Source organism: Nicotiana sylvestris, chromosome 6 (genome assembly GCF_000393655.2).
Source record: "Nicotiana sylvestris chromosome 6, ASM39365v2, whole genome shotgun sequence".
Classification (NCBI taxonomy): Eukaryota; Viridiplantae; Streptophyta; class Magnoliopsida; order Solanales; family Solanaceae; genus Nicotiana; species Nicotiana sylvestris.
The window spans coordinates 108,347,131-108,374,379 of NC_091062.1; the positions used below are offsets into that span (position 1 = coordinate 108,347,131).

A 27,249-nucleotide genomic window follows, 5' to 3' on the forward strand; every position below is an offset into this window, starting at 1 on the left:
GTACGTTAGATTTTGGAAATGACAGACTCAAACATATAGATGTTCACCATAAGTTTTATATCTTCTTCTTCTTCTTCTAAATGTATTGATCATAAGTATTAAACAGCGCTAGGCCAGTAGAAAGAGTTATGCTACTAAGGTGAGACGAGAGAAGTCGGTATATATAAGCGCCAAAATTCTCTCCATTTCACTTGGCCTGCATGGTACAGTAAGTGCACCTTCATGATCAAAACCATATTCCTCAGCAGCTTGTTCCAATAGCCTCAAAAATGAAGGGTGTGTTAAGCAACTCAATGGAACCACAAATCTCTTCACTTCATCATCTTCCGCCGCAACAACGGCGAAATGCCCTTCCTTCACGTCCTCCGGCACGTCGTTTTCCCACTCGTCGAAATAATCATCGGACGGTAATTTCTTCCCTAATAGAAGACTCTTTTGTACCAATACTTTCAGATTCACTATCCCACTGTTATTTTTCTTCCCTTTTTTTCTACCCTTTGACATAATGATAGAGAAAAATAATAAGTAAAGCTACTAGGGTTTTTTTATTGGCTTTGGTTTATTATGTAGGGGTTTCTTTGGGTGCCTTTTTAAAGCATGTTACGTAGGTTATATATATACTTAGTGTGAGTGCACGAAGGAAGAGTCAGAGATAAGGTTGGTGTTGGCATGGTTGGACTGTCAATTGGTGTAAATATTGTGAGACAAAAGCATGTGAATGAAGTCATGAAGTTTCCTTTCATCTGTGGAACATCTCTTTTAACGTCATATCTACCGCTTCTTCCAATTACATAATAATTGGACATAATTTCAACTTCCCTACCATTCTTAATAAATCACTATTAGTTCCTATTAAAGAACCTACCATTGTACAACAACAACAACGACCCAGTATAATCCCACAAGTGGGGTTTGGGGAGGGTAATATGTACGCAGACCTTACCCCTACCCCGAAGGATAGAGAGGCTGTTTCCAGGAGACAATGGTACAAAAAAGAAATTAAAAAAATAATCAGTTGTGTATGATTTAGCATTATAAGCTTAAAAATGGATAAACAACAAGCTGAGATAATATTACCTATTTACCATAACTCCGTCTCCAAATATGTATGTGATATAAGAGACAAACTGTTGAGATAATATTTAAAGATACATATTTAAAGCTTAATGTTGTAAATTAATGTGTTCACAGACGGACTAAGATTAGTCTCCACTGCCATACTGTATATAACACTAGTTAACATGTGAGAAATTACATATGCAGCCATGGGATCTATTATAGCACAAATACGAATCAGGAGAATAAAGGAACTGTCACTAGCATCTAGTTTCCAAACAAGAGAATTGTTCTGTGTTTTTAGGATCAAAATTAAAGACTAAACCAAGATAAGTGAGCCGATTTCTTGATCAAACACATGATGATATGAACCTCTTTATGATTTACTTGATTCTTAATAAAGAAGAGTTAGTTGCACTTCAAATTGATTGTCACGAGAGACAATTTTTATCAGTCAATCCTTCTTGGAACTATTGCACAAGTTAATTAGTTGCAGGGTTAGCATACACGGAACATTCCGAGAACCAGATAAGGGTGTCAAATGGGCGGGTTGATATGATTTTTGGCGGATCAATATGGGTTAAGTCAATACATGGGCGGTCAATGACCTGTCCAAAAGTTACTTGAACTGAGAAGGGCTGGGTCAAAATGAACTAAAATTTGGGTCATAGCCCAACCGGCCAAATTCTTGTCAAGTTTAAATTAATATGTGTTGTTTTTTTATAAATCGTTTGATTATCAAATAAAATTTTTTCTTTTGTTAGGGTCATATATAACATATCAAATAAAAAATAAATTATTTTACAGATATTTTAGCAAATTTACTAGTGTTAGAAAATAATACGGAAATTATAAACAAAACGGCTTTAGGGCGTGAAAATAGACTGTACTTAAAGAGTTATCGCATGTATACTGATTTGGGAAAATACAAACGATTCTCTTCGGGATACAACAAAGCCTGTATAATATTTGTGACTCTTTTAGAAAAGATATATTGTTTCACAAAGAGACATATATGTTTATTCGAATTTTAAATTTAAATATATAGTGTACTTAATTGATTATATAATATTTAATATAGTGTCCAAGTTCAGTCTTTGATTATATGATATATTTAAATATATAGTGTACTTAATTGTACACACTTAAAAAATATGTGCCTAAATTAAAGACATGAAAGTAACAAGTGCTAATAAGATTCCAAAAGAGAGACTTTCGATGTGGAAACAATCTCATACTTCCCAAATTCAAAATAACAAACTATCGTGCACCTACAAAGGATCGGACTAATGACATATAGGATATTTAAATTCTTGATTGATAGTTGGTTCTCAACCTTAAAAAATGACGAGGGTATCTCGAAACGGGCGTGGGGAGATTACCACCTCGGAATGAAAAAAGTACCGTCTCTTGGAAATATCTGCATTAGTAGGGAAGATTTAAAACAGACTTGACAAGTCAAACGAAAAGTGATTGTACGTGGTATCTCCAAATTAGGGAAAAGAACAAGAAGATTAAAAGAAAGAAGGGGTCAGTATATTCATGTGAAGTTATGTCATCATTAATAACCTTCAAACTTAAGCTCTTATGGAAATGAATAATTCGTTGGAGCAATAACTTTCAAATACTCTGTGAGCAGTGTGAATTTTCACGAAAGAGTTTAAAATATAAAAAAATAAACACGCTAAAATTATATGATAAATAGGGCGGGATAACGAAAGGGAAAAAGTAACCTTAAACCGTCTTTAACTCGCCTTATCATGCACCATTTAACATTTCTTCCTACTTTTTCCATGCCCCCTTGAGTGCTTTTTAAATTATTTTGTGTTTCTTTGTCTCACTTTGCAGTGTTTTATTTTATTTTAGATTTTTTTGTTTTTTTTCCTTTCAGTCATATATTATCTTTGAAAATCGCTAACAATGGAAAACAAAAGATTTTACTAATGCCGGGAAAGAAATCTAGAAAATAGGAATTTAATTAGCTTTTATGCATTAAAATCTTTGGGAATGCCCAAAGCTAAAAAAAAAGGAAAAATACCGCAACGTGAAGGAATTGAACCACCAACCTTTGGGGAGAATTGTATGGGTCAAAATCTGATCACAAGTGGGATATCATTAAAAGGAATGGTAAGGGGTCAACCAAGTCATAGTCGTACCCACTAGGCGTAATAGCAACGAGTATCTCGACCACTGTCGAGATTGAGCCATTAGAAGGCTTACACGACAGAGCATATGTCGTAATACTTGGGCGAGTAAAGAAGAGTATAGTCATGAAAGGGTACGCTACTTAAAGTCGCATTTGCGAGTTCGCATTTGCGATCACAGGTTCGATACCTGCAACTGTGTAAAACACGACTTAGACGGGATTTTGAACTCATTTCTCAAATTTTCAAACCCTAAGCTTCCATAGGCGATTTTCCAAAGAAGAGTTCTTTCCCAAAACATAGGTAAACGATTTCTAATTCATTTCTTTCGATCTATTTCATCTTTTTGCAAGATTTCATCACAAAATCTAGGGATTTTCATGGGAAAATTGGGTGTTTTGGGTAAGATTTAGGAATTTTGAAATTTGGGGATTTAGACCTCAAATTGAGGTCGGATTCCAAAACCAATTGCATATCCGGGCTCGGAGGTGAATGGGTAATCGGGTTTTGGTCCGAACTTCGAGTTTTGACCAAGCGAGCCCTGGGTCGATTTTTGACGTTTTGGGGAAAATGTTGGGAAATCTTTGATTATGCGTTGGAATTGGTCATTTATTGATGTTATTAAGTTAATTATGGCTAGATACGAGTGAATTGATGGTAGAATCGAGAGGTAAAGCGGTGGTTGAGATTTGAAATACCCGTTAGCTTGAGGTAAGTGTTTGGTCTAACCTTGACTTGAGGGATTAGGGATCCCCGACTTATTTGCTATGTGAAATTCCATGTGTGTGGCGTATAGGTATGATGACGAGTACCTATGCGCCACCAAATTATCATTTTAGCATGCTCCCTTCACTGTTTCCTTATATATTGCTCTCCTGTCTTAATTGCTACTTGATCATAAATATTTTCATGTCTAATTGCTTCATATTAACTGTTGTTTTCTTTACCGAAGTATTTATTCGTTTCATGATTTCGTTTTATTACCCTTTTAGCTTATATTGGTTTATTGGTGCTTCATGGTATACTTTTGTTGGTCTCGCTGTGTAGTTTTAACTGGTAAAGTTTCATAAACGTTGTGATATTCCATTGTGTGGATCGAGGTATAAGTGTTGTGGAGGATTTGAGTTAACTTTTAAAACACTTGTCTTTATTTTTATAATTGGTGCTGATATATATATTGGGATCGGGTTGCACGCCGCAACAGGAGAAATAAGGGTGAATGTGATTGTCTGGTGGGATCGGGTTGCACGCCGCAACAAGGAATAATAAGGGTAGATAGGTGGAATCGGGTTGCGCGCCGCAACATAAGGAATAGTGTGATATGTGTTGAGGAGTAATAAGGGTGGACTGGTGGGATTGGGTTGCACGCTGAAACAAGGAGTAATAAGGGTGAATATTGATACTGTTACTGTTTATAGGGTGGGATCGGGATGCACGCCGTATCCGTTATTGTTTTAGTATTCATTTCTACTGAAGTTCATTACTGAGATGTTGAAACTCCCTAAGGATTGGTTATAGCTGAGTACTGGTAGAACGATTGGTTTCCGTGGTCACTTAATGCAAATTTATGTTATATTTCATTATGTATTTCCTTTCCGCTTTAGTATAAACTATTGCAGGTTGTATATGTTGTGATGCCCCATCGTAGCCTCATCACTACTTCGTCGAGGTTAGGCTCGACACTTACCAGTACATGAGGTCGGTTGTACTGATACTGCACTTTGCACTTCCTGTGCAGATTTCGGAGCTAGTGGCTGATCAGAGTCGAGGTTGCTGCTTTCAGTCTACAAGAGACCCAAGGTAGTCCTGCAGGCGTCCGCAGGCCCTGGCGTCCTCTTCTATCTTTACTGCATTCTGTTTTACTTTTCCCTCCGAGACAGATGTATATTTTTCTTTCAAACCAATATTTGTAGTATTTGTAGACGGTTTGTGAGTTGTGACACCAGTTCTGGGTGGAATTTATTACGGTTTTCGTTATTAGCATAAAGATAATCTTTTAAACTGTGTTCTTCCACATTTATTTCCGCTGATTTACTTTTGTTAAGTGCTAATTATTAAAAGATAAAGGGAAAATGTAAAATATTCTGTAAAGTTGGCTTGCCTAGCGAGTACAATGTTAGGCCCATCACGGTCCCGACGGTGGGAAATTCAGGTCATGACAGTTGGATAAAGGGGAAAATTGGTAATATATATATATATATATATATATATATATATATATATATATATATATATATATATATGAGAGAAGCAGGCAAGAAGGAGGGGGGTTCACATCCGAGAAAAAGAGAGGAACAATGTTATCAAAGATAAGAACAGGAGGGGACCTCCAAAAACAAAGCAAAAGCCTAGATTTTGGTTATAACTCTTCGTAATCATTATTGTTGAATCAATAAATATAGATCTCATAGTTATCAATGACTTTTCCTCTTTTCCTTCTTTGATCTCACAAGTACGGAACATATCCTATTTGACGTACTCACCTTATACACCGGTCTGTACTTCCACCCCTTAGGAAGGGACGATATCTTACTATGTGATTCTTTGAAATAACGGGCATATCCTATCTTATTTTTGTACCCCCACGCACGAGGTGATTTATGAACAAAAGTATGACATGTTTCCCTTATTGTTTGTGCATACCGGACGGGATCGGACTTGGACTCGGTTTTGATATCCCAACGGGCAAGGTAAGTCCAACTCGCGAGAAGCCTAGACACGATTAATAGTGGAGCCGAACACGACTGCCAAATCTGAAATCATCATTCGAGTACGAGGCGAAGCGAGCGACCCTACAACGCCATTCGTCCTTCCACCGAATTACTAGGCCAAGGTAACAGGCAATGTCGTTTTGGCTTTCACTTATCACGATCTCTTGTTGGTTCAAAACAGAACACGAGCACTCTCACAAGTATGCGAACAAGGAACGGACGCCACCAAAACACCCCAAGAAAAGGTTTCGTACCATACCGTCTTGCAAGCAATGACCGAGCAAAGCCCTCTAAGCCGTACTGTACTACAAATAACAGAAGCAGTTCAGCACAGTAAACTCCAATGAAAGCAAAGTTAGGCGAACTAGGACTCACCCATGAAACGCACAGTAATCTCCAGTGAAAGCACAACCAAGCACACCGGAACTCACCCCGACGCACGCATAAACAATACGGCGATGTGTAATGTTCTCCAATAGAAATAATACAACGGTTTACAATTCGACCTCGCTCGAATTAATACTTTTACGGCCACCGGGCATTGTCAAATGGGTTATAATTCAACCTTGCTCGAATTAACACCTTTACAGCCACCGGCCATCAGCAAATGGGTTACAATTTGACCTCGCTCGAATTAACACCTTTGTGGCCACCGACCATCGTCAAATGGGTTACAATTTGACCTCGCTTGAATTAACACCTTTATGCCCACTGACCATCATCAAATGGTTTACAATTCAACCTCACTCGAATTAACACCTTACGGTCATCGACCACCGTCAAATAAAAGAAAATGTCGACCTCACTCGAATTTACAATGGATTACAATTTTGATCTCTCAAATTCACATATTTGCGGCTGTCGGCCATTGCCAAAGAAAAGTAAAAATTCGTCCACCCAAATTGACAGATTGAAGTTAGACCTCATTCGAATATATAAGTCAGAAATTGACTTCGCCCAAGATGGCGACTCCAAGTTCGACCTCGTTCGAATATATAAGTCAAACTTTTGCCCAAGATAGCAACTTCGAGTTTGACCTCGCTCGAATACATATGAAAAAATTGACATCGCCTAAATTGGTAAGTCTGAACTCGATCCCACTTGAATATATAAGTCGAAACTGACTTCGCCCAAGATGGCGAGTCCCAATTCGACCTCGTTTGAATAAAGGTTGATTCCTCCCAAGTTGGAAAACCAGAAGTCAATCTCGCCCGAACTTGCAAATCCAAAGTGACTTCATTCAGACTCACACGACGAGATCCTTCTCGATTCAGGCAAGGTCGGTTTCCCAATTAAAAAGATTAGGGACTCATCACAAAAATAAAATCCGAAGGTCTACGCAAAAGAAAATATAACAGACGGGAGGGAAGGAAAAAGAAAATCAAAAGATACACAAATGAAGGTGAAACAACTATTTCATTCAAATATACTTGCGCAACAGCCGCACCTTACAGAAGGCTAAAACAGGCCCTCAAGAAAAGATGAAAATAAACAAAAAAAGCTAAGTACAAAGGTTGCAGCAAAAGTTTCACTCGGCATCATCCCCATCGCCGTTCTCCCCAGCATCATCATCATCATCAGAAGGAAGCCCATCCTTAATATCAATACCCATACCAACCTCCGACGTCACAGGATCGTAACCGCAGGCAGTGCGAGCCTCGCGTGCCTTCACCCGAAGATCTTCAAAGGCGGCCTCTGGAACATTTCCCGCCTCCCATAAACCCTTGTATATATCACGTTGAGCCTAGGCATGGACCCATATCTCATATAGGTGGAGGGGAATAGTGGCTGAAGCAGACTCTTGAGGGGGAGCTTGAGCCAATAACTGCGCCTTCTCAGCTTCAAGAGCAGCAACTTGGTCTCCCAAGATCAAAGTGTCCCGATCAAGCTCACCAATTCACTCCTCGAGCCGTGCCTCCTTTAGCGTGGGCGTCTCCCTCTCAAACTCCTAATCGGACTTGAGGACACATATGGTATCCTCTAGTGCCGCCGCCCTCGCCAAAGCTGACACTTGAGCATTCTCAGCTCTCTCCATCTCGGCCATTTTCTTTTCTAGCTCGGCCACTTTTTCCGTCCATTCTGCACTTAGAGCGTCGATCTTAGTAGCATTTTGCTCAAGCTCAGCTCGTAAAGATAGCACTTTCACCTGAAGGTCCTCGCACTTCGCGGTAACCCCCTTGCCCATCTCAAGCTCTTCGTCCTTGGCATGAAGCAACTCATCAAGCTCACTGCATCTGCGGATAGACCGCATCAATTCCTCATCTCTTTTCTCCAACTCCTCCCTGGTAGAATGGGTACTGGCGCCCACTCTGAGCTGCTCGTGCATCTCACGGCATCTGTTACGGTACCATCGATACTTCTCGGTCATCTTCAGAAAAATCTCGGCCTGCGTCTCGACCCTACGAGCACTCTCAACCTCTAGCATGTAAGTCTACAAAAAAAAAGGAAGAAGAGAGAGAAGAAAGGAGTTAGTAAAGACAAAGGTCACAAATCAAAGAAAACAAAAAGGAACTCACCCTTAGGCCCATCGCGGCCACACCGCGTGACAAATCGGAGTCGCTGACATCCTGAAGAGCTCCGCTTTCAGCGGCGGAGCATAGAAGATCGAACTGCGGCACAAAATCCACCGCGTGTTGCAGCAGGTTGAGATCCGACGGAATTTTGAGTATTCGGGAAGGGCCTCACGCTCTTACTACAGTTAGGGTAAAGCCCTCCTCGAACATCCTCATGTCCTCAGGATCAATGTCGGACTCTGATTCATAATCCTCAACCATGACGCCCTTCCACTTATCATTGGCCGAAGAGGGGGCACGGTTCTGAGGGGATGTCGAAGGGCCACCCAAAATAGCAATGACATCCTCGGAACTCTGTCTCTCCGCCATGTTAGCCCCTTGAACGCTTGCAACGGGCGTCGTCTCCACGGCCGGTTGGCACCACCGCTAGTTTTGGGCACTGCTGGGGCAAGGTTGCCCTCGAATATGTTTCGGCTGGAGAAGCCCCTTCCAACACTACACTTAGTCTCTTCGACGGGGTCTCGCCACTGCCAATGCGGGAAGATTTGCCCGTTGAGCGGACTATAGGAGCCGAAGTCTCCGGTTGAGAAACAAGCTCCAAGCGTACGGCTTCTGCCGCAAGCGCGGTCCGACGAGCAGCTAGGCTCCCCATGCCTTCACCTGTAGTAACTCTTGGTGTGGGCTGGGCAGAAGGCACCGATTGACGGAAGGCGAGCGAAGTAGGGGCGGATGCACCTTGGCTTAAGCAGTGTCATCCGACACCGCTTCGTCGAAAAAATTTACTAAATATGTTTATTTAATTAATATGAAAAAAAAATATAACGTTGATATTAAAAAAATGACATTTCTTGAAACAAATAGTTCCTCAGCTCACTTGGTCAAGCCCCCTGTTTTGCTTCTCTTAGGTCGTGGATACAAACCCCAACAACTTTATTTTAAAAAAATTATTCCCTATCTATTAAAACATTACTCTTATATTAACATATAGGATATTAATCCCATTGTTAGTTGTCATGTTTGTACCCCAACAGCTTTATTTAAAAAAAATTATGCCCTATCTATTAAAACATTACTCTTATATTAACATATAGGATGTTAATCCCATTGTTAGTTGTCATGTTTTTTTTGGGTGTCGGAATTTCTTAATACCAATTTGCAAAATCAAATAAAGGATGTGCTTTTGAGTAATTATTTAATGCCTTTATAGAAAAATGGGTATTTGGAAATTATTTTTAATGGGCATACTAAATAAAAATAAAAAACAACAAATTCAACTTAAAAAAAATAAAACTCATCGAGGAGAGTTATAGTATTCGAACTGTATTTTTTAATATGATATTGTTACGTCGATGTGTTTCTTTATTCACTTTCTTAAATATCGACACCGCTTGAGAAAAATTCTGCCTATGCCCCTGGAGCGAAGGAGTCCTCGTCCTCCTCACCCCTCTCCGACCTGTTAGCAAGGATGGATTAGATCATATAACGACAAAGTTAAAGAAACTATGAAGCAGGTAACAAACTAAAACTACAACAAGCCAACTCACCAGTAAGAGGCTTGCACCCAATCTTCTCATGGAAGGGCGCCTACTCACGAATCCCCACCGTGTGGGGGAGAATTGCGCTTACCCACTCGCAGATATCAACAACTAGCGGGGGAGGTAGTCTCTCGGTTGCAAAAGCAAAAATAAGTCCTCAGCGATGTCTTCTAAAGGAAGGCGAACGACGATCGTCTTAAGAATAATCACAAAGTAAACAAAGGAAAACTCACGATCGAAGTTCCACGTCTATGGAAATCCTGCCGAGTTTGCCACAAGGTGCTCTATCCGCACATAGAAGTAGCTTTCCCAAAAGCGGTGATTGGCCTTATCTTCCATCTTCACCACCAAACTCTTGGTTCCTCGATGGCGCATATGGATCATCGTACCCTGAAGAAAATGAGGGGCAAAGATGTCGAGCATGTTCCCTAGGAACATTCCTCCGCCGGCCAGCTATGCGTACTTGATGAGCATAAGAAAGAGCTTGTACACATATAGAGAGAGTTGAGCCGGGCACACTTCATAGAAGCGGCAGGAGTCCACCACCAAAGAAGGAAGGGGAAGCGTGTACCCGATAACAAAGGGGGTACGCGTGAAACGCGCAGTATCCTGGGTGGTGCAAATGCATAATATCCTTCCCCGCTGGCACCATTTCGATATGAGTGGGGATTCCCCACTTAGCTTTGAGCGCCGTGATCGCCGCCTCATCTATAATGGAAGGAACGAGATTCGGTTCATCTCCAACAAGGCTGTTAAAATCGGTCCTCATCTTCCCCGGACGAGGAACTACCTCATCCACCATCAGAAATCCCTCGTTTTCCACCACCTCCACTCCCTCTTCGAATAGGGATACGACACTTTCCGGCACCGGAGCACCAACAGATCTATCAGATTAGGAAGGAGCACTAGCCATTTGTCTTCCTTGATTGAAATAAACAAGAACGGTAAAGGAAAAAAGGCAATGGTCACAGCGAATTCTAGCGAAAGTAGAAGTATGAAAGACTAGAGAAGGAGGAGGAAGTTTGCAAAGTTCTTTCTTAGACAAGTTGAAAAGCGCAACAATCAATTGAGAGGCTCCCCTATTTATAGGGACATAAATGTCCTAAGTAGGAAATCCAAGAGCTGCCAATCAGAAAACGGAAAGGGCACAGGAAACGATACGGTGCCTGGGAAATGTACGCCATCATGACGCATAATAAATATTCATGATACCCTGAATTGATGTGACGATCCAACTCTGAACTGATGTAATGGTCTAATGAAATTCTTGAAGCGTCATGTCGCTACCTCTCCATAAGGACCTCGTTCTTGGTCAAACGTTCAGATTTCTCCTAACTTTTGAATCAACAGAATCTGCCCATCGAGCTCGCCAAGAGGCGACCTCAACGGGCGGAGGGACTAACTGTATGTGTCAAAATTTGACCACAGGTGGGTTATCATTAAAAGGAATGATAAGGGGTCGACCAAGCCATAGTCGTACCCATGAGGCATAATAACGATGAGTATCTCAGCCACTACCGAGATCGAGCCATCAGAAGGCTTACACGTCAGAGCATATGTCGTAATACTTGGGCGAGTAAGGAAGAGTACAGTCATGAGAGGGTACGCTGGTTAAATACCGTTAGATAAAGGGGAATATTGGTTATATATATATATATATATATGAGAGAAGAAGGCAAAAAGGAGGGGGTTCACATTCGAGAAAAAAAGAGGAACAATGTATCAAAGATGAAAATAGGAGGGGACCTCCAACAACAAAGCAAAAACCCAGATTTTCATTACGACCCTTTATAATCATCATTGTAGAATCAATAAAGATAGATCTCATAGTTATCAACGACTTTCCCTCTTTTCCTTCTTTGCTCTCACTAGTACGGAACAATGTATCAAAGATGTAAGCTTATCATTTATGTATGATGTTTGTTAATCATCTTAAGAAATGTTATATAAGCTCGGCCTCCTTCGATTCTCATATTCAATATGTTTAGATCTAGAGTTAATTATATTTGGCTAAGATTTATCCTCCATTTTTTTTATTAATTGATTTAACGAAAAGCTTAGCACTTTTTGGTCAAACAAGAATATGAACCCTTTTGTCCATTGATCTAAGGTTCATGGATATTTCAAGGGGATTCATTTTATAATAAACATATATACACAATATAATTTCGACGAAGTGGGTCCAGACGAACCCACTTCTGCTCCCTATATCTACCCATGTTTGTAGGTAGTAACTAGCAGTGTACATAAGTCGGGTTGGTTCGAGTTTTTTAATTAGCAAACCAGACCAATTGTGTTAAATTTTTAAATCTATAAACCAAACCAGCAAAAAACTAGTTTTTCAATCTCGATTTTTTGGATTTTTTTATTTTCTCTGGGTTTTCTGTTTTTTTACGGATAAAGCCTTTATAGCACAAAATATTTAACTTGTGCTCTAAGTATATTTTTATTCCTAGTAAAATACAACTATATAGGGTGCTTCCCAAGAAAATAACACAAAATGTGAGATGAGTAATAGCATTGTACTAAAATATTCAATAAAAAGATAATAAAATTACATAAAAGACATATTGCTAATTAATAAGCCATAATAAAAATGATCATTATTTTAAAATACAAAGTCATGCTAAAATAAGTATTGCTAATAAATATTAACTATATGACTAAACACTAGAGAAAAAAAATAAAATTAAGTTATGCATTTACTATCTAAATTCTAAATCAATGCAAAACTAACAAATAGATATCCAATACTATTGGCATTTCTAGTGTTGAATTGAATATTTTTTGTTAGTATTAATATTAATTTGATTTTGGTTTGGGCTTATTTGAGTTACTAACATCTATTGAACATATTGGACCATTCAAAAATTCTAAGTCCAAAATTAAATTAATATTTTAATGACAAAAACTATGAAAATATTTAAGAAGTATTTGTAAATTACACTACTATAAATATATTGTACAAATTATATATATATATATATATATATATATATATATATATATATATATATATATATATATATATATATATGACAGGTTGGTTTGATTTCAGTTTATTTTTTATAGTTAAAACGAAATCAAACCAATTATGGCCGATTTTTTTTTTAAAATACCAAACCAAATCAAACCGAACCATTAATCGATTTTTTTTCGATTTGACTTGTATTATTGGTTTGATGTGATTTATCGATTTTTTTTCTACACCCCTAATGGTTACAGTAAATTTTGGGGGCATTTGCATCTATACCTACTTTTTGTGTCACATTTTAACTTGTGTCTGCTTTGCAAAAAAATTTGTAAGCGTACCTGTTTTTTCGCATAACTTCAGCACACGGGGCTGAAGTAGCAAAGACAATCACGCAAAACTTCAGCATTCTAGTAGCCGGGCCTGAAGTTCAGCTCTAGAGCTGAAGTTTTTGTGTTGTAACTGGGAAACTTCAGCTCTAGAGCTGAAGTTGTGTTGTAACTGGAAACTTCAGCTCTTTGTGTTGTAACTGGAAACTTCAGCTCTAGAGCTGAAGATTTTGTGTTGTAACTGGAGCTGAAGTTTCCGTGTTGTAACTGGGACTAGAGCTGAAGTTCTTGTCTTTGTAACTGGGGAATCCCACTATCAAGATGTAATCAGATTTCCTGCTATTGTTGTTGGCTTTCAGTGTAGAGTCGAGATTTTGCAACGCTGCTCCTAATACGATGTTTGCTAATGGTCCTGGTACGACTTCATTACCTGCTGAAATGTACGTAAATTTGACAGTTGAAGCATGTGGAATTACGTTGTTTTGTACCCAATTTGTAGCAAAAGTTGGATCACTAGCAAGTGATTGCAGGTCTTCGTTTCGGGTACCAAGAATTATAGAAATATCAGATCCCTGTAATGCCGTTAAAACATCTTGATTGGGATCGAAAATTCGTATTTTTTGGACGTTTCTTGACTTCAAAAGATTGATCACTTGGGCTGGTGGTGGTAGATTATTTCCTGTTCATATACAGAGACAATTGTAGCATCGATCTGATTGTAGAAGAAGAAAAAAGAAAATGAAGGAGGAGAAGGATGAGGAGAAAGGGAGCTGAAGTTGTTTAAAAAGTAGGTACAAGTTAAAAGTTTAAAAAACATGGGTATAGATTAAATGAGGGCGACCAAATAGGGCACCCCGTGCAATTTTTACAAAATTTTGTAACTGTAAATTTTCAAGAGATGGAGCAAGCTCTTTATATTGTTATATGTTATATCAAATTGTCGACAGAACATATAATTTTATAAATCAAGGATAAGGTTTAGGAGAGATATATTAGACATAATTTTGAGTATCCTATTTATTTCTAGCTTCGGCCTCACTATTTGCTTCTTATGTTTCTCTCCAACTGTAACTAACGTGAAGCGTTGTTTTTTTTTTTTTTGGGGTTATTTTGCATTATTCTTTTCTGAAACAAGTCACTAGAAGCAAATATTAGTTCTTTTCTTTTGAAAAAAAAATACTACTTGATAAAGCTAAGGTATGCTTTTACTATAAACGATGAGGAAGGTTAAAGAAAGAATTAATTAATCCTATAAAGAAAAGATCGATGAGGAGTGTTAAAGAAAGAATTAATTACTCCTATAACTATTCCATTTGCTCATTTCCTTTTATGTATCCAAATTCATGTCAATAGTGGCATCACATGTGCATATTAGAGCAAAGATAAGTAACAAGGGCTTGGATATGACGCGATACTGACAGAAAATAGTGATTTCATTTAGATAGGATAATATAACTGTGAATAAACACATTATGCTGTGAACCAATAGTATACTCTATAAGGGTCTATAGACTACAAGAAATGAATGAGATTGAATCAATTGAGATTATTCGGTCGAGTAAAATATTGGAGAATTTTATTTGATATACAGACTCAATTAGCAAGTGGTTAAAAAGGACTAGGGGTGAGAACGAAGGGATTATACGAATTATGTTGCAGCTTTGGCTCAGTCTCTTCTCATATTCTCTTCTAAATCTGTCTCTCATCTCTCTCTCTTCTTTTTTTTTTTCTAATTCCTCATCTCCTTCCCCTTAGCTTTCTGTTTGTAATTTCTCTTCTCATCTTCTCTATATTTTCGTCAATATTGTATTCCACTAATATTCTATTTTCATTTGGTTGTAATTTCGTTTACTGAGTTAATACAATCAATTCGTTTGAGTGCAACATTTATTTCACATTATTTCAGTGGTCTTAGTCATTACCCTTATATGAATAACTTAAAAAACCAAACCGAGAAAACCTATATATGTGTGTGTTCAAGTAGAATAAAAAAAATTGCGATATATAAATTAAAACGGAAAGATATTAAAATATAAATGTAATGTATAAATTATTGCATCAAAATTTACATACAAATGAATATAAGTACACATATCTGTATCTTGAACTCTAAGCTGACACCATGCATTAAACATGTGCATGATCAGATAAAGTGCTACATCGAGAAATATTCGTTCCATCTCCAAATATTTTTTAATTATTTTTGCCCCCTAATATTACGATTAATGGTATCAGGTTCCTGTTTATGTTTGTTAGAAATAGAATCCATTCTTTTGAAAGCTCACTAGGGTAAGTACAATAATTTTATAACTACTATCGTCAAATCTCTCTATAACAACCTCGTTTGTTCTGAATATTTTTGGATGTTATAGTGAAGTGTTGTTATAGAGAACATATATAACATAACACGAAACGTGGTTCCGAAAAAACTTAGTTTTTATAGTGAAGTGTTGTTATATAAGGATGCTGTTATAGAGAGATTATTGAGAGTCAGGGGTTAAAGTGTAATAATAGGAAGTTTGAGGAAGTTAGTTGTATAAGAAAATAGGCTGTTATATAGTACAGTAAATCTGGAAATCAGATTTACCTGTACATAACCGACCTTCTTCCTAACTGCTAAGCTCAAGCTTTCTCTCTCTAGATTCTTCCAATTCAATCAATGAAAATTGTTCTTGCATGTGTCATGTAGTGTTTCAACTGCTCAATCTAGCTCAATTAATATGGTATCAGAGCAGCGATTCTGAAATTAGGGCTCCGACGTGACTTCCGGCGACCATTGAACTGAGATCTGATGAAATCGACTGTTTTAGACTAAATCGGGATGGCACGAAATGAGGTTTCTTCACTCGAATGCAATCATCCGTTGTTTCTTCAAGCGGTAGATGCACCAGGACTAGTTCTAGTCCTAATTAAACTCACAGGGCCTGAGAATTACGCCTTGTGGAGTAGGGCAATGAAGCTAGCTCTTTTGGGCAAAAGTAAGCTTGGATTCGTTGACGGAACCTGTGTAAAAACTATGTTCAGAGGCGAACTCGCAGAATAATGGGAGAAGTGCAACGTGATTGTACTTTCATGGATTGGTAGCAGTATTGCAGCTGAGTTGATGCCCAACATCATGTTTGCGTCTAGTACGAGGAAAGTGTGGAGCGATTTCAAGGAAAGGTTTGATAGATGCAATTTGACTAGAATATATCATCTATGGACAGAAATCACGAGTTTGAGACAAGGTACAGATTCTGTAACTACTTACTACTCGAAGATGAATGATCTATGGAGTGAGCTAGATATGTTAGTTCCTTTGTCTTCATGTGATTGTGAAGAAGCTAGGTCATCCATACAACATCTAGCTAATCAGAGGTTATTATAATTTTTAATGGTATTAAATGAAAGCTATAGTAATGTGAGGAGTAATGTGCTGCTAAGAAGACCTGTAGTTACTGTAAATGAAGCATATGCTATAGTAACACAGGAAGAAAGTCAAAGATCGTTAGGTATTGGTGTTGGTGATGCAAATAGAGATTCTCTAATTATGTTAGCAGGAAGAACTCAAGGCTTCAAGCCTAAGAAAGCAGGGCTAATCTGTGAGCATTGTGTTACAAAGGACGCCTAAAAGAAAACGGTTACAAAATTGTTGGATATCCAGCAGATTTCAAGAGTAAAAAGGAACCAGCAGGAGCAGGAGGAAGAACTTATGTCAACAATGTTGTTGTAGAAGAAAACAACAGTAGTGGAAGTCTTTCACAAGGACAAGGACACTTTCTGACAGAAGAACAATATAAACAACTGGTGGGATTGCTGAACAAACCATTTGGTGGTGAGAGTTCTATCAATATGGCAGGTATTGTTGCTTTATTATCCAGTGCTTCTCTAAGAGAGTGGATAGTAGATTCTGGAGAAACACACCATATTACTTGCAATAAGGAAGCTTTAAACAATAAAAAAGGATTAGAGGTAAATGAAGGAAGTGGAGTGCAATTACCAACAGGAAGTAGAGCTGAGATAACACACACAGAGGATGCAGTGATTCTAGGAGATCAGTGCATTAGAGATGTCCTATATGTGCTAGATTTTTAAGTTTAATATATTATCTGTAGCAAAGCTAACAGAGGACTTTAAATGCTTTATTGGATTTTACCCTGACTTCTGCTTATTACAGGAGCTTTACAATGGCAAGGTATTGGGGATTGGTAAGAAGTCTGGAGGTTTGTATATACTGAAAGAAAGAGGTGCAGTAGCAACAACTGGATCAGTATCAAAAGAACACACAGAGAGTGTACTTTGGCATTTCAGGCTAGGTCATGCTTCATTGAAGGCTATGAAACACATTTCATCCCTAAAAGGCAGAATAAATACTAGACAATTAGAATCTTGCTCTATATGTCCCTTAGCTAAACAATGTAGATTACCATTTCCTGTCAGCAATTCTAAGTCCACTGTTATTTTTGAACTTGTTCATCTAGATGTTTGGGGACCCTATAAGGTACCCACTTATGATACAAAAAGTGTTTTACTACAGTTGTTGATGATTTTAGCAGATACACTTGGCCTGTTTGATTCAATCAAAATGTGAAGTCTGTGTTGTGTTGAAGAATTTTCTATCTTTAATTCAGAATCAGTTTGATGTGTGTGTTAAGATTGTAAGATCTAATAATGAGACTGAGTTCTTCATTACACAGCGTAATGAATTGTTGTCATCTCTTAGTATTTTACACCAAAGTAGTTGTCCTTATACACTCCAACAAAATGGGGTGATTGAAAGGAAGCACAGACATATCTTGGAAGTAGCCAGGGCACTGAAGTTTCAGAGTGGGGTACCTATCAAATTTTGGGGTGACTGTGTGAAGACTGCTGTATATTTGATCAACAGAATACCTTCATACGTTTTGGAAGGGAAAACACCTTTTGAATTATTATATGGGAAGCTTAGCAGGTTGGATCATCTAAGGGTATTTGGCTGCCTATGTTATGCAAGCAATCTGCCTAAGGGAGATAAGTTTGCACCTAGAGCAAGGAAGGCAGTTTTCACAGGTTATGCTGAAACTCAGAAAGGATACAGTTTATATGATATGGAGACATAGTCCTTTTTTGTTAGTATATATGTTCAGTTTAGAGAAGATTGCTTCCCTTTAAAAATGACAATTGTTGAACAAGGTGACCCATTTCTTCAGCAGTCAACTCAGCTCATAATGTCTGATCCCTGTGTAAATGTTGATGCTCATGATCAACTCACATCCCCAGCACCTCATGCAGATGCTTCACTTACTGAAGATAATGTTGAGACTGACAATGAGAAAGGTCCATTACATGACCACCATATACCAGTTGTTGTTGAATCAACTGATGAAGCTAATGAGCAGCTTGAGCCAGTAATTACTGAAACCAATGAACAACCTACACCATCAGTTATTCCACAAGATAATGTTCCCCAATGCACTACTAACAGACCTCAGAGGAAAACAGGGCCTCCCATCTGGATGAAGGATTATGTGAATCCTACAAAAGTATCATCAGGTCACATTATGTGAATCCTACAAAAGGATCATTAGGTCACATGTATCCTATATCCAACCATGTTGATTATTCACATTTGTCCACCCCATATCAGTCATATCTACAAGCTTTCTCAGTTCTCACTGAACCTAGAAGCTTCAAAGAAGCTGCAAATGATAAGAATTGGATTGAGGCAATGAAGCAAGAGGTTAAAGCTCTTGAGGATAATCAAACTTGGGAGGTGGTACCCTTACCACCAGGAAAGCAAACAGCGGGGTCAAAATGGGTGTACAAGATTAAGTACAAGGAAAATGGAGAGGTTGATAGATTCAAAGCAAGGTTAGTAGCCAAGGGCTACACTCAATAGGAAGGGCTTGACTGCCATGAAACTTTTTCACCTGTGGCAAAAATGGTCACAGTTAGGACAGTCATTGCAGTTGCAGCATCAAATGACTGACCTTTGTTTCAGGTGGATGTTAATAATGCTTTTCTTCAAGGTGACTTAGAAGAAGAAGTCCACATGAAGATGCCTTAGGGTTTTCAACAACAGGGGGAGTACAGGGTATGCAGGTTGTTAAAATCCCTGTATGGACTCAAACAGGCTTCTAAAGAGTGGAACATAAAGCTAACCATTGCCCTTGTGCAAGCTGGATATATACAAAGCACATATGACCATTCCCTTTTTACTAAAAAAAGTGGATCTGGTATTGTAGTCATTCTAGTGTATATAGACGACTTACTAATCACAGGAAGCAATGCTGACTTGATACACGAGGCAAAGGATTCCTTGCATGGTAATTTTAATATGAAGGACTTGGGAGAACTGAGGTATTTTTTGGGCTTAGAAGTGATGAGGTCAAAAGAAGGAATAGTTTTCAATCAAAGAAAATATGTTTTGGAGTTGATCTCTGAAGTAGGACTTAGTGGTTGTAAACCTGCTTCCACACTAATGGAACTCAATCACAAGCTAACAACTATAGACTATGATAAGCATATGGGAATCACTGAAGCTGCAGAACTGGGAGATATAACAACATATCGGAAACTGATAGAGAAGCTGTTATATTTGACAATCACAAGACCAGACATATGCTTTGCTGTGTAGGTTCTGAGTCAATTTATGCAAAGGCCAAAATAGCCTCATTTGAATGCAGCAATGAGGATCATCAGATACATCGAAGGTTTACCGGGCCTTGGTATATTCTTGAAGAAAGGAGAAACTCATACACTCACAGCTTACTGTGACTCTGATTGGGCTGCTTGGCCCAATACTAGGAGATCAATCGCAAGCTATGTTGTGAAGTTGGGAGACTCATTGTTATCTTGAAAGTCTAAGAAACAACAAACAGTCAGTAGGAGCTCGGCAGAAACAGAATACAAGAGCATGGCAGCTGTAGTAGCATAAATCATTTGGGTAACAGGATTACTAGGAGAATTGGGAGTGAAAGTGAAGAAGCCAATACATATACATTGTGATAGCAAAGTTGCGATACAAATAGCAGCAAATCCTATCTTTTATGAGAGGACAAAACATATAAAGATCGATTGCCATTTTGTGAGAGAAAGAATCAAAGTAGGCCTGATCACTACCAACTACATTCCTTCCAAGCTACATTTAGCTGACTTGATGATAAAGGGCTTAGGAACAGTACAACACCAGCTACTACTCTCCAAGCTTGGAGTATTTGATGTCTTTAACACTCCAGCTTGAGGGGGAGTATTGAAAGTCAGGGGTTAAAGTGTAATAATAGGCAGTTTGAGGTAGTTAGTTGTATTAGAAATAGGCTATTATATAGTACATTAATCTGGAAATCAGATTTACCTGTACATAACCGACCTTCTTCCTATCTGCTAAGCTCAAGCTTTCTCTCTCTAGATTCTTTTAATTCAATCAATGGAAATTGTTCTTGCATGTGTCATGTTGTATTTCAATTGCTCAATCTAGCTCAATTAATAGAGATCTGACTGTATTAGCTTTAGTTTTTTCTACATAAGTATATTTACAATCAACGATTAAAATATATAAGAGAAAGAACTCTTTTTCCATATGCTCTCTCTCACGCATATAACATGAGAGTCATCCTCGATCAATGATTCTAATTATATATATATTTGATTTTTTTTCTGTTAAATGAAGGACAACATATTTACTACAATTAGTTTTTTATTTCTCTAAAAGGAAATTATAAATATTTTATAGTTGGCTAGTCCTTTTTTGGAGGAAAAAGGTTTTGATTTTCTATAAATTGAAGATCCTTCCTTCTTATTTAGTAGCGTCCACAATATAGTCATAAAAGATTTGAGAGTCTTGTTTAGTGGAGAATTTTTGAGACAAGTGTAAGTCAGCCGCTTGTGTGTACTTCTTTGTTATGTTGTTCTCTTGATATTTTGTACTCTCTGTTAAATAGTTAATTGCTCATCTCTGTATGTGGATATAGGTCAATTGACCGAATCATGTTAAATATTTGTTGCTCTTTGATATATTTCTCGTTGTTATATGATTTATCTTTACTTTACTAAAGATACACATTATGTTGTGAACCAAGCTGAATGGGTCTATAGACTAGAAAGGATGAATGAGGCTGGGTCAATTGAACATTATTGTGCCGAGTAAAATATTAAAGAATTTTATTTGGGATGCAACCCAATTAGCAAGTGGTTAAAAAGAATTAGGGGTTAGAAAGAAGGGATTGTGCGAATGATGTTTTAGCTTTGGCTCAGTCTGTTCTTCTCATCTCCTCTTCTGAATCTGTTTTGCATCTCTCTCTTTTTGTTTAATTCCTCTTCCTCTTTCTTCTTAATTTTTTATTTGTAATTTTTCTTCTGATCTTCTCTCTATTTTTCATCAATATTGTGTTCTACTATTTTATTTCTATTTGGTTATTGTAATTCCGTTTAGTGAGATAATACAATCAATTCGTTTGAGTGTAATATTTGTTTCACGTTATCTCAGTAGTCTTAGTCATTAGCGTTATTTGGATAACTTAAAAGGTCAAACCACAATATATATACATATATATATATATGTGTGTGTGTGTGTGTGTGTGTGAGAGAGAGAGAGAGAGAGCGAGTGAGTGTACGTGTGTGTGTATGCGTGCTCGCGCGCAACTCGAATAAAAAAATTTGTAATATATAAATTGAAACAGAGTGAATATTAAAATTTAAATGTAATGTATAAATTTATTGCATCTAAATTTACATACAAAAAACTTTCTCTCTCGGTGCACGTTATCGTGGCCTAGCTAACGTGCGCTTGGAAGCCATGAGAGGGAGAGGCAGACCTAAGAAAAACCAGACGAAGATTCCAATCAACGACCAACGATCTACAGAAACAAGGAATGCTGTATTAGAATTGTTTGTGTCACCAAAAGGGATACGAATTGAAGAACCAACTGGAAATTGAACTCCTAGGAGCATTCAGAGCGAGCTAAGCAAGGAGGAAGCAGATCTATCACTGGATAAAGGAAAATCGAAGGAAGTTATTGTTACACCTGTAGCTGTACAAGCTGTAGGTGGTGGATCTAGGAACGAGAAAGCGCAAACACGAGTTATGAAACCGATCAATAATGGAACAGTACCATGAAGCTCAGGTACTATTGGAAGTGGAGAAAAAGATGAGACAAGGAATGAGCAGAGGAATCAATCCTGGGCAAATGTGGTGGTAGGTAACAAATTGGCCATGAAAGGTATGAATTTACAGTTCATAGCCCCGGTAGTCCAAATTGGCGAGAAAATAGAGAAGTTAGAAATTGAAGATGTTGAACTAGAAACTGAGAAATGGAGATTTGCTATTGTCCTGTATGTGATTGGGGAAACGCCTACTATTGGAGCAATGGATAGATTCCTGATCTCAGTGGGTAAATTCTCAGTGAAACCGCAGATCTATTACCATAATTAAGGATATTTTGTGATAAGATTTAGCAATTTGGAGGAAAGAGACCAGGTGCTATACTCTGGACCTCACACAGTCAACCACAAGCCCATAATCATGAAAGCATGGTCAGAAGATTTCAATGTTCAAGATGAAGTTCTGAAAACTATTCCCTTATGGGTGAGATTCCCTAATCTACCTATCAATTGTTGGAGTATGAAAGCATTAAGCAAGATAGGTAATATATTGGGGAACCCAGTGTATGCTGATGAATGCATTACTAGCTCAATTAGGATTTCTTATGCACGAATGCTAATTGAAATGGATATCACTAAACCTCTACCTAGGTCAGTGAAGCTACAAGACCCTAAGGAGAGACTAATTCAGCAGGAAGTTACTTATGACTGGGAGCCAAAATACTACACAAAGTGTTTGAAAATAAGGCATGATTGTGCTGAGATTAAAACAGCACAACCACAAAGGATGATTTAGTAGAGGAATGTGATAAAAAATAAGCAAGTCTGGCTCAGAACAGATAGAGATGGTGGAAATGATAAGAAGGTGAATGAACAACAGAAAATAACTGAGACTACTCAGCAGTTAGAGCCAGAATCAAAAGACAAAGATGCACAAGAAAAGGATGAGGGGTGGATAACAGTCCTAGGAAAATCAGCAGCTAGGGAAGCTAAGGCTAAACAACTTGAGGAGCAGGAACTATCTGGAAGAAATGGATTCCAAAGTTTAGCAAAGGACCAAACATATGATGAACCAGGTACAAGCAAAATGCAGATGAGGAGCTCAGAGGTGCAGGAACTATATCACTATCCCTATTTTATACCTGTATGAGTGTGATAACATGAAATGTTAGGGGGTTGAATAAAACATATAAGCAAAAAGAGATAAGGGAGTTTATAAAAGAAATAATAAAGCAATTATAGCATTAGTAGAACACAGAGTAAAAGAGCACAAAACAAATGAGGTGATCAAGAAGATTGCACCTGGATGGAAATGGATATCCAATGCTAGTGCAAGTCATAAGATCAGAATCTGGGTAATTTGGGACCCTAGGATATATACATTTGAACCAATGGAAGTAGATGAGCAATTGATACATGGTCAAATCAGAATTATCTCAAAAGCAGTCATGTTTGGATTTTCAGCAATATATGGCTTACATACTATTAAAGACAGATTGAAGCTATGGAGTAAGATGAGACAAATTCATAGCATCCAGCAGGGTCCTTGGCTAGCTATGGGGGATTATAATGTTGTTTTACATACTCAAGATAGACAATATGGATCTGAGGTACAAGAGATGGAAACAAAACACTTCAAGGAGTATATGAAGGACACAAGGATGAATGAATTACAATATGTGGGAAGGAGTTACACATGGACTAACAACCATACCTATAGTAGGATAGACAGGGGACTTGTAAATGTCAACTGGATGATGACAATGCCAAATGTGAAAGTGCAGGTGCTAGAACCACTGGTATCTGACCATTCACCACTGAAGCTAGTGATTACTCATGTACAAGGAAAAAAGAACAGGCCATTCAGATTTTTCAATTGCATTGCTGATAACCCACAATTCATGCAACAAATTGAGATAGCTTGGAAGGAAAGGAGCACAAAAAGGATAATACAGGCAGTATGGAATAATCTTAAAAGTGTAAAATAGGTAATCAAAATAATAAACATACAACACTATAAAGGGGTTGATGAAAGGATAAAGGAGGTTAGGAGGGAGTTGCAGGGGGTGCAAGAGGAAATGAGCTTTAAAATACAAAATAAGGAGCTGGTTGAGAAAGAGAAAGCATTGAAGTGTAAGTTAGAAAAATGGGGAAAGATTGAAGAAAGTATATACAAATAAAGATCCAGAGTACAATGGTTGAAACTGGGGGATTCAAACTCAGCCTATTTCTTTGCACAAATGAAGAATAGGAACCACTTGAATGGAATCCAAAGTCTAACAAATGATGTGGGAGCTCAACTTGTAATGGAGGATGATATAAAAGCAAAAATATTAGGGTACTACAAAAAGCTACTGGGGTCAAGAGCTGAAAGTATCCCAACTATCAATCTAAATGTTATGAAGATGGGTGCAAAATTAAAAGGGAACAACAGATACAGCTGATCATGCAAGTAACCAAGGAAGAAGTATGGGCAGCTCTGAAGGACATCAGTGATCTAAAAGCTCCAGGTTATGATGGGTTTAATGTTGTGTTCTTTAAGAAAGCATGGAAAATTGTAGGAGAGGATATAACACAGGCTGTATTGGAATTCTTTGAAACAACCTATATGTACAGACCTATCAATTGCACATCAATCACTTTAGTCCCTAAGGTCAGGAATCCTGTTAGTGTTAAAGAATATAGACCTATCTCATGTTGCACTGTATTATACAAAGTGGCCAAGGTATTAACTAAGAGGTTGCAAGGAGTTATGGATACACTATTGACAACACTCAGTCTACATTTGTGCCTGGTAGAGTAATTACTAATAACATTATCCTGAGTCATGAACTAGTGAAAGAATATGGAAGGAGAGGGGTATCACCTAGATGCATGATGAAATTGGATATGCAAAAAGCTTATGATTCAATTGAATGGCCATTCATGGAACAAGTGCTGAATACTTTGGCCTTCCCAAACCAATTTGTGAGATGGATCATGGCTTGTATGGAAACTGTTACTTATACAGGTGTGATTAATGAAAATCTGACAAAGCCTTTTGAAGCTAAGAAGGGGTTGAGGCAAGGAGATCCAATGTCTCCATTCTTGTTTGTGCTGGCAATGGAATACTTAACAAGAAGCTTAAAGTCATTGAATTATATCCCAGACTTCAACTATTATCCCAAGTGTGCAAAGATGCAAATCTTGCAACTTGATTTTGTTGATGATCGTTTATTGTTTTGCAGGGGTGATATAGGATCAGTTAAGCTACTGTTCCATTGCTTTATGGAGTTCTCAAAAGCTTCTGGTCGGGTGATCAATAAAAACAAGAGTTCTATATTCTTTGGAGGGGTCTCACAAGCTGCTCAAGAGGAAATCCTAGAATTTCTAGGAATTTAGAGAGGGGAACTGCCAGTAAGATATCTAGGTGCCCCATTAAATTCAAAAAAAAAATCCATAGTACAATGTCAGCCTCTAATTGATAAGATAGTGGGCAGAATAACTTCATGGACTGCCAAATTTCTATCCTATGCTGGAAGGATTCAACTGATAAAGAGTATTCTGTTCTCTATCCAGACCTACTGGGCACAAATCTTTGTGCTCCCTAAAAAGATCACAAAGCTAATTGAAGCAATATGTAGAAGTTTTTTGTGGACAGGAGAAGGAAGTGTTTCAAAGAAGGCTCTATTGGCATGGGAGAAAGTTTGTCTACCCAAGTCTACTGGGGGATTCAACATTATGGACATAACCATCTGGAACAAAGCTGCCATATGTAAACAATACAAGAATCTTTGCAAAGAAAAGAAGAAGTTGTGGATACAATGGATGCATAGTTACTATATCAAAGACCGACACATATGGGAAACTCAGCTGAAACAAACATCTTGGATGGTGAGCAAGATCATGAAAGCAAAGAAGACATTTATGGAAGCAGGCTTCGGCTATGATGATATCATGAAGATGAATAATTGTTCGATCAAAAACATATATCACAGACTGCAAGGAAGATTTGACAAAGTCAGTTGGAGAAGAGTTGTCTGTCACAACACAGGATGCCCCAGGTGGATTTTTATACTAACTATGGCAGCACATGGAAAATTATACACAAGAGATAGAATACAGAACTGGGGAGTGCAAGTGGATCAAGAATGTGTCCTGTGCAAGCAAGCTAATTAATCCATACAGCATTTGTTCTTTGAATGCTCATATGCAAATACATTATGGAGCACCTTGTTAGCATGGCAAGGGATTAAAAGATTAGTAAATGGTTGGGATGAGGAACTACGATGGGCTGAGATGTGCACTAAGAGGAAAACAGCAGCAGTTGAGTTATACAAAATGGCACTAGCAGCAATAGTGTACTATGTATGGCAAGAAAGGAATGCTTGAACTTTTCAAGCTAAGGCAAAAGGGTGGGAGGTAATATGTAAGAAGATTATACAAGAGCTTCATTGTCGAAGTAGTAGGCATACAGAGAAAATCCTACATAGAGTAGACTGGTACCCATTGTAATAGGTAGGAAATGTGTAAATAATAGGAAAATGGGGAGGGGTGAAGTATAGGAAAGCAGAATAATATGTAAGGGTTTGATTTACTTGTAAATATTTTCCCTGGTAATGAAAAAGTTAATTACCAAAAAAAAAGAAAATTACATACAAATCAATATAAGTACACATGTCAATATCTTGAACTCTAAGCTGACGAATTAATACCAATAATCATATGCATGATCAGATAAAGTGCTATGTCGAGAAATATTAGTTCCATATCTAAATAATTTTCATTAATTTTGCCTAAATATTAGGATCAGTGGTATTAGGTTCCTGTTTACGTTTGTTGAAACAGAGCCTATTCTTTTAAAAGATCACTAGGGTAAATACAACAATTTATAATTATGGTTAGTTTTAATTTATTCTACATAAGTATACTTACAATCTAAGATTAAAATATA

At 37.8% G+C, this 27,249-nt stretch overlaps 2 protein-coding genes across 2 annotated transcripts; one reads left to right on the forward strand and one right to left on the reverse strand.

Moving 5' to 3' along the window:
* Positions 1-126: 126 nt before the first annotated feature.
* On the reverse strand, positions 127-504 carry LOC104224149 (protein SMALL AUXIN UP-REGULATED RNA 51-like). The gene has a single exon (XM_009775733.2). The coding sequence runs from the start codon at positions 502-504 to the stop codon at positions 127-129; it is 378 nt and encodes a 125-aa protein (XP_009774035.1).
* Positions 505-22,737: 22,233 nt separating this feature from the next.
* On the forward strand, positions 22,738-24,304 carry LOC138871076 (uncharacterized). Its single transcript, XM_070148929.1, has 3 exons — positions 22,738-23,063; positions 23,151-23,392; positions 23,511-24,304. Exons 1-3 carry the CDS (start codon positions 22,738-22,740, stop codon positions 24,302-24,304), a joined length of 1,362 nt encoding a protein of 453 aa, XP_070005030.1.
* Positions 24,305-27,249: the final 2,945 nt, after the last annotated feature.

Bases quoted from the DNA above. Each gene is read 5' to 3' on its own strand.
- LOC104224149 (XM_009775733.2), bottom strand. From the start codon at position 504: ATGTCAAAGGGTAGAAAAAAAGGGAAGAAAAATAACAGTGGGATAGTG.
- LOC138871076 (XM_070148929.1), top strand. From the start codon at position 22,738: ATGAAAGCATGGTCAGAAGATTTCAATGTTCAAGATGAAGTTCTGAAA. The intron at 23,064-23,150 runs GCATGATTGTGC...AGTCTGGCTCAG, and splicing joins ACAAAGTGTTTGAAAATAAG to AACAGATAGAGATGGTGGAA. The intron at 23,393-23,510 runs GTACAAGCAAAA...AAAACATATAAG, and splicing joins CCAAACATATGATGAACCAG to CAAAAAGAGATAAGGGAGTT.